At 38.5% G+C, this 7,228-nt stretch overlaps 1 protein-coding gene across 1 annotated transcript; it reads left to right on the forward strand.

Annotated features, from left to right (window-relative positions):
• Positions 1 to 1,240: 1,240 nt before the first annotated feature.
• slc5a11 (solute carrier family 5 member 11) lies at positions 1,241 to 7,142 on the forward strand (the record flags this gene model as incomplete). The annotated part of the gene is made up of 15 exons (XM_079253056.1): positions 1,241 to 1,390; positions 2,012 to 2,083; positions 2,342 to 2,446; positions 2,542 to 2,601; positions 2,686 to 2,790; positions 2,942 to 3,047; positions 3,179 to 3,259; positions 3,346 to 3,551; positions 4,697 to 4,832; positions 5,203 to 5,310; positions 5,405 to 5,555; positions 5,931 to 6,099; positions 6,205 to 6,420; positions 6,627 to 6,708; positions 6,910 to 7,142. 15 exons carry the CDS (start codon positions 1,241 to 1,243, stop codon positions 7,140 to 7,142), a joined length of 1,980 nt encoding a protein of 659 aa, XP_079109182.1.
• Between the last annotated feature and the right edge of the window lie 86 nt (positions 7,143 to 7,228).

Genomic DNA, 7,228 nt, shown 5'->3' on the forward strand with positions numbered 1-7,228 from the left:
AGAAGTGGAGTTTGATCTCTGGGTGAGTCGAAGAAGATTCGAGGCAAGTTCCTGGGATTGTCTTCAGGTAATGTATGACATGCTGCATTGTTTGGGCCAAACAAGTCAACTTAAGGCACTGCTGGAATGATAGTTTGACAACTTGCTGAAAGGTGAGTTTGTTTATTTAATAACACACACTGCTATCTCTGTTGTTACTTCTTAATTGTTATTTCTAGATAAGAGTGTTTTCAATTTTATGATGCCATTCTGCACAAAGTATAACAATCAATAATTGCTCGCCAGTAGTTGTCAACTAGGTTTTCAGGTGATTTTCAGTATCTTCACTGTGCAACTTCCTTGTTTTTAAAAAAAAAATCTAGCAAATCTACTTTGTTATGCCAGTAACACATTCAAGAAAATGGAAGTGATTAATGTTTACCAGGACAGTATGTGTTACACGTTTACAAGAGGAGTTGGTGTCCATTCATTCATTCATTTTCCGAACCGCTTATTCCAATTCAGGGTCGCGGGGAAGCTGGAGCCTATCCCAGCCGGCTTTGGGCGACAGGCAGGGTACACCCTGGATAGCTCGCCAGTCCATCGCAGGGCCACACACAGAGAGATGAACAACCACACTCACGCTCACACTCACTCCTAGGGGCAATTTTAGAGTGACCAATTAACCTATCATGCATGTCTTTGGATGGTGGGAGGAAGCCAGAGTACCCGGAGAGAACCCACGCATACACGGGGAGAACATGCAAACTCCACACAGAAAGGCCACTGACCAAACCAGCCAAGGATTGAACCAGCGACCTTCTTGCTGTGAGGCCACAGTGCTAACCACTGCGCCACCGTGCAGTTGGTGTCCATTCTTGTTAATTAGCTACTGATGCAACCATATACGTCATATTTGCTGGCTTTTGCATGTTGTGTGATAAAAACTTCAGTGGTCTTCCTGATCTTTCGTGCTTAGAACCGAATGCGGATTTTGAATCTGAGAAAAGATTATTCCTTGCATCACCGTTTCACTTGGGGATGCACAATTTTAGGAAAACACTAGAAACCAAATACTTTGGTTCAAAATTCAAGTTAAAATATTTGTGATATTGATATTGATTGATACTGCACTTATTGTGCAGCTCCACTTTGAGATTACATTTCTGGATTCAGTGGTGGGCTGTGATCACTGAATATTGTTGTCCAGCGTGGTCCTGAGCCCGTTTTGCTGCAGACTAATTATTCTCTTGGATTTCAGATGACCTTTGACTATGCAGTTGACCAACAAGCAACACCAAACACACCATCGGCTCAAGTGCCCTCTCCACGGGTCAGTAATACCCTGGTCACCGGAGATATTGTGGTGCTGGTAGTCTACTTCCTTTTGGTGCTGGCTGTTGGTTTCTGGGTAAGAAGAGCAATAACTTTTTATTTACGATAATAAGCTCTGTCTTGTAGGCTACATGGAGAATATATATGATTAAATTGCAGTTAACTCTTTAATGCTCACACTAAGAAAAGTTCCGGAAAAAATGTTTATCTGCACCTTTCTATTTATTTTGGACTAAATTATTAAGCATGTGTTTTTAGCAAATAGTTGAGATTTATTGTTATAATAACTACAGTTAAATGGTTGAAATTTGACACATAGTGTTTAAACAAACAGTTCAGGTTTTACATACCTGAACCAATTAGTTATATGCTGAGGGCATATAAAAGTGTGTCTGACAGTTGATTGGTGTGCTGGATTATTGACCAAAAGTAATAATAGCAAATGAAGAGGTCATTCTATCCAAAACCTTCCTGTAATACTAGTGAAAGAAGCCTTGAATTAAAGTTATGACATTGTGTCATTTATATATTATGCTTAGGATACAGATCATTGTCCATTATGTTCAGCAGCTTGTGCAACATTTCCGTAGTCAGCTCCAGATTTTGAAATTATTATAAAATATTGAGTGAACTTTTACTCATTTTTATGTTTACATAATTCTTATGAAATTCTTTAATATTTCCATACTTGTACAAGTCTATGTGGAGGACAAAACGCAGCACTGTTGATGGATACTTCTTGGCTGGGAAAAGTATGACATGGTGGCCAGTAAGTGAAAAACTATCTAAACATATGCAGAAAAATAATTATTTAAAAAAAAAAAAAAAAACTTTACAAAGACTAATTTCCATATTATGGCACAATTTTAGGCACTTTACATCAAATTTACCATGGGACAGATTGAAAGTCACATTGACAAGAGAAAGAACAAAAATTGCTAAATCAAATAAATATTGGTTAAATGTTATGTGGCTTAAAGACATTTATAAAGTTGATCTGGATACTGACTTCTGCATTTATATTTAGGTGGGGGCTTCACTGTTTGCCAGCAACATTGGCAGTGGACACTTTATTGGTCTGGCAGGGTCTGGGGCTGCAGCAGGAATTGGGGCAATTGCATATGAATGGAATGTAAGACAAAAGGTTTCATATGTTAAACACATATTTATGTAAAGACAACTTTCATGTAAGATATTGATAAAGTGTTAATATTTGTTTAAAACCAGGGTATGTTGATGGTGCTGCTTCTGGGATGGCTCTTCCTGCCCATTTATATTTCCTCTGGGGTTAGTTGTTCACTAATACTCTCACACATTACCTTTGTTAATTCAGCATACTACATGAACACCGGTGCTCTCTGACCTTTTCAGGTGACAACCATGCCAGAGTATTTGCAGAAGCGGTTTGGTGGAAGAAGAATACAGCTCTTTATAGCTGTTTTGTACTTATTTATTTACATCTTTACAAAAATATCGGTATGACACATTTCCAGGAATTGTCTATTAATGTGTGTTTTGTTATGGAAACAAAAAGTATGTTGCTTGTATGAGTATATTTATTTTAGGTATATACAACCATGGCTGGACTGTAAATACACTCCTCTGATGCCTGTTTTTTTTTTGCCAGGTGGACATGTACGCAGGTGCAGTGTTTATTCAGCTTGCCTTACAAATGAATATCTACTTGGCTGTGGTGCTGCTGCTGTCAGTCACTGCTATTTACACTGTAGCAGGTGATCTGTCTCTTTCCATTAACATTTTAAAATGATGTGGCATACAGTACTTGCTGTGAAAGCATATACACTGGAGTCCTGCACATCTCTTATATAGAGTTGTTCATTATGCTCTTTATGCCGTTTCCTAGGTGGTCTGGCTGCAGTCATCTACACAGATGCAGCTCAGACTGCCATCATGCTGGCAGGAGCGCTCACCCTCATGGGTTTCAGTAAGTAATACACTACAGAATATCTCACCATCCTATTTCCAGCACTTTACATTCCAGTTGTCTGACCCTTCTGTCTGCACATTGAGGCTTTGCAGAAGTTGGAGGGTGGAATGTTCTAATGGAGGAATACACTAACGCCATTCCCTCGACACGTGTGCCCAACTCAACCTGTGGCATTCCACGAGATGATGCTTTCCACATATTTAGAGACCCAATGAACTCTGACCTGCCTTGGCCTGGTGTTATCATAGGCATGTCCATCCCCTCCATGTGGTACTGGTGTTCTGATCAGGTACAACAACAGTCACAAAAGGGGTTAAGAAAGAATAATTTTGAGAATATACAAGGAAAATGAAACCTGAGGAAAAAAAAACTTTTTTGATTTTAAGAGCAAAAAAAAAAAAAAAAACCCCAAAACCTGGTCCTTGCTAGGTTTTAATGGTATTTATATAGAAGCTCAGATGAACAACAAAACACAATAAATTTAATCATGTAATAATTTATTTTCTAAAAACGTAAGCCAAAATGCTGAAGTGGTGTGTGAAACACTACACCACTGCTTCTTCCATAGGAATTAAACAATATGATCAGCACCAGAAAATAAAACAAATCCAAATAAACATAATCAAATTGATAATTATTAGTGAGTATTAATTTCCCCATAACAACGTGGTAGACTGAGCAGAAAATGATTTTAGTACTTTATTATTGCTCTACAGGTAGTTCTACAGTCTGTTTAATCATCTTTTTTTCCATGCACTGCTTCTGCATTTTGACTTTCTTGTCATACATAAAAATGACCTGATGTGTTATAAAATGTTTTGTTGTTCATTTGAGGTTGTATTTATATCAACCTGTAAAGGGCTTCACACATTTTATTGTAGTTAAAAGACGTTTTATTTCTCCTCCAGATGAAGAGAAATAAAATCTTTTAAAAGAAAACCAGGTGAAGAGAATTGTACTGCAATCTGTTTTTACTCATGTTTAGCAAACATTATTTTATTTATGAGAAATAAGAAACTCATCCACAAAAAAAAACAAAGTAGAGATTTTTAAATATAAATTAAACATAAATTAAAAACATTCATTGTTTGACAGTTTTCTCAGAGCTTGAACAGATGTTCGTCTACATGTTCTGAAAGTTTAAGAATTTCCGTTTTACATTAACAGAATGACAGTAAACCAACGTGAGACATGTTTAGTCCTACTGATAATTTACAGTCTTATCAGTTCAGTAATTGCATCTAAGTTTAGCAACTAAAACCTTCACACCCGATTCCTGAGTGATAACAGTTTGTCATATGATTAGCATTTCTGCTTCTTAATAAATACTTCCCATTTATATGTTGTCACATACTGCTAAATATATAAATTACGAATTAACCAAAACTCACTGAAGGTTATCTGAGAGTCAGTCTTGGTTGGGATTCTCTGCAGGTGATCGTGCAGCGTTCTCTGGCTGCCAAAACCCTGACCCACGCAAAAGGGGGTTCCCTGCTGGCTGCATACCTCAAGATCCTGCCCTTTTTCGCCATCATGCTCCCCGGCATGATCAGCAGGATTCTTTACACAGGTACACTGTGGAGTCCATATCTTTACACTCTTCAAGACTTTTTAGCTCATAAAAGGAAAGAATTTTGAGACGGACTTGAAGAGCAAAGCACAAAATATTTCAGAAAACCTTTATCACAAAGCAGCAACAAAAGAACAATATAACAGTGTATTTTATGGAATTCTATTGTGATTATTTTCGATATTGTGTTGTGTACCTTTGGGCTAGGGCAGAAACCATTGCTTGGTCCTTAATAACATAAGGTTGCTCTCAATGATCCTGTTATTTTAAGATTTAACTGGTACAAACCAGGAAAATAGATTTCAGCAATAGATCTTGCTGGTATTTTGGTTACATTAAAGCTCTTTTCACTATATTATTCTGTTTATAGATGAAGTGGCATGTGCAGACCCCGACCTGTGCAAACAGATTTGTGGTAACCCAGTTGGTTGCTCAGATATCGCTTATGCCAAACTGGTCTTGGAGCTGTTGCCTGTAGGTAAGACATTTTTGTTGTTAAACTGTGATTTCGCTTATACGTGAACGTCCAGAACGAAAGCTCCTTCATGTAAATTGTGTATCATTTGTTCCAGGACTGCGGGGCCTGATGATGGCTGTGATGATTGCTGCTCTGATGTCGTCTCTGACCTCCATCTTCAACAGTTCCAGCACTATTTTTACCATGGACCTATGGAAGAGTTTCAGATCCCATGCTTCTGAATGGGAGCTCATGATTGTGGGCAGGTATAATACCATAAAGATGTGACCAGTTGCTGGACGAAAACTCTAAATAATAGCAAAATTATGTTGTTTTTTTGCTGTTGGCTTTTTCCACATGTCAAGTTACAGGTTAAAGGTTTATACAATGATGAATCATTTATTCCTGTGACCATCTACATCTGAATAATAACCATGCACAGCCTAACAATTATTTTCTTTCTATAGTAATTATTTCTCCAGATTTTGTCTTTATAATCTCAGTCATACAGCAAAACATAAGGGGCAGCTAAAAATTTACACTGATTTTTTCAACTCTTAATACCCTGCAGTCCTACTTCAGCATGGCATGATTCCTCTGCATTTTGTAGCATTTCAAACATTTAATATGTTTTGCTGCAGAGTCTTTGTGCTTGTGTTGGTGGTGGTGTCTGTGCTATGGATTCCTGTCGTCCAAGCCAGTCAGGGTGGCCAGCTCTTCATCTATATCCAGTCCATCAGCACTTACTTGCAGCCACCCGTCTCTATTGTATTCCTCATGGGTTGCTTCTGGAAGAGGGCTAATGAGAAGGTGAGGTGGCTTATTGAAAGGGTTTTTCAAGAACAAGTATGTCTAGTTAAGTTTATTCAATTTTAAAACATAATGTATTTAAAAGTAGGACTCACTGCCCTGCAGGGTGCATTCCTGGGCCTAGCTGTTGGACTTACAATTGGCTGTATACGCATGTTGTTGGACTTCATCTACCCTGCACCACTGTGCTATGAAGAAGATGACAGACCAGCAGTTTTGAAATACGTCCATTACCTCTACTTCTCCATGTTGCTGTCTGTCATAACTACATTTGTGGTGGTTGTAGTCAGCCTGAGCACTGAGGCACCAACTCCAGAGCAGGTAAATAATCCTCAGACACATACTCTGTGTTTAGTCAAAGTAAACACATTTCCTTGTGTTTCCTGCTGCAACTTTACAGAACCACAGGTTTCAATCATGCAGACATGATACCCATAAGCTGGACTAAAACTTCGAACACGTCTCCAATATATTGTTTTATTGCACTGAAATTGATTTTCTTCTTTCCGTTTTTTCCTGTTTGACAGATAAGTCGTCTTATGTGGTTTACAAGGTTTGACCCAGTGAAGCCTAAAGAGGAACAGATAAATGTGATCGCCATGCAAACAAGTGAGACAAGAGTTGAAGGTAGTGAGCCAGAGAGCAGAAACACACAGCCACATCATTACAGGAGCGGTAGGTTCCTGTGCTGAGTCTTGTGACTTTTTTTTTCTTTTTCTAAATTTAATTTAATATGGCTTATGTGTCAAGCTTACACGTAAACATCACTCAGCTATTATAAAAGTGCTTTCTCCTCTTTGAATTCTCCAGACTCTGTGTCATCTGCATCCAGCACTCACAATCAGTCCAAGCTGATGTCTGTCCTCTATTGGCTGTGTGGGATGGAGAGACGGAACGAAAGAGACAATGATCCAGTGACTCCTCCTGCGCCTGAGGAGGTTATCTGTAGTTTGGAAGAAAAGTCAAGTCTACGACGAGTGGTGGGCATTAACCTCATAATCTGCCTCTCTGTGACTGCTTTCATAATTGGTTACTGGGCATGATGGGCAGGTGGCGGTGCTCCAACAAATAGGTTGTGAATAAGGTTGTACAGGGATTTTAATGCTTTAAACTTATTTTAAAAGTGAAT

This window comes from Telmatherina bonti (assembly GCF_933228915.1).
Source record: "Telmatherina bonti genome assembly, chromosome: 14".
Lineage (NCBI taxonomy): Eukaryota > Metazoa > Chordata > Actinopteri > Atheriniformes > Telmatherinidae > Telmatherina > Telmatherina bonti.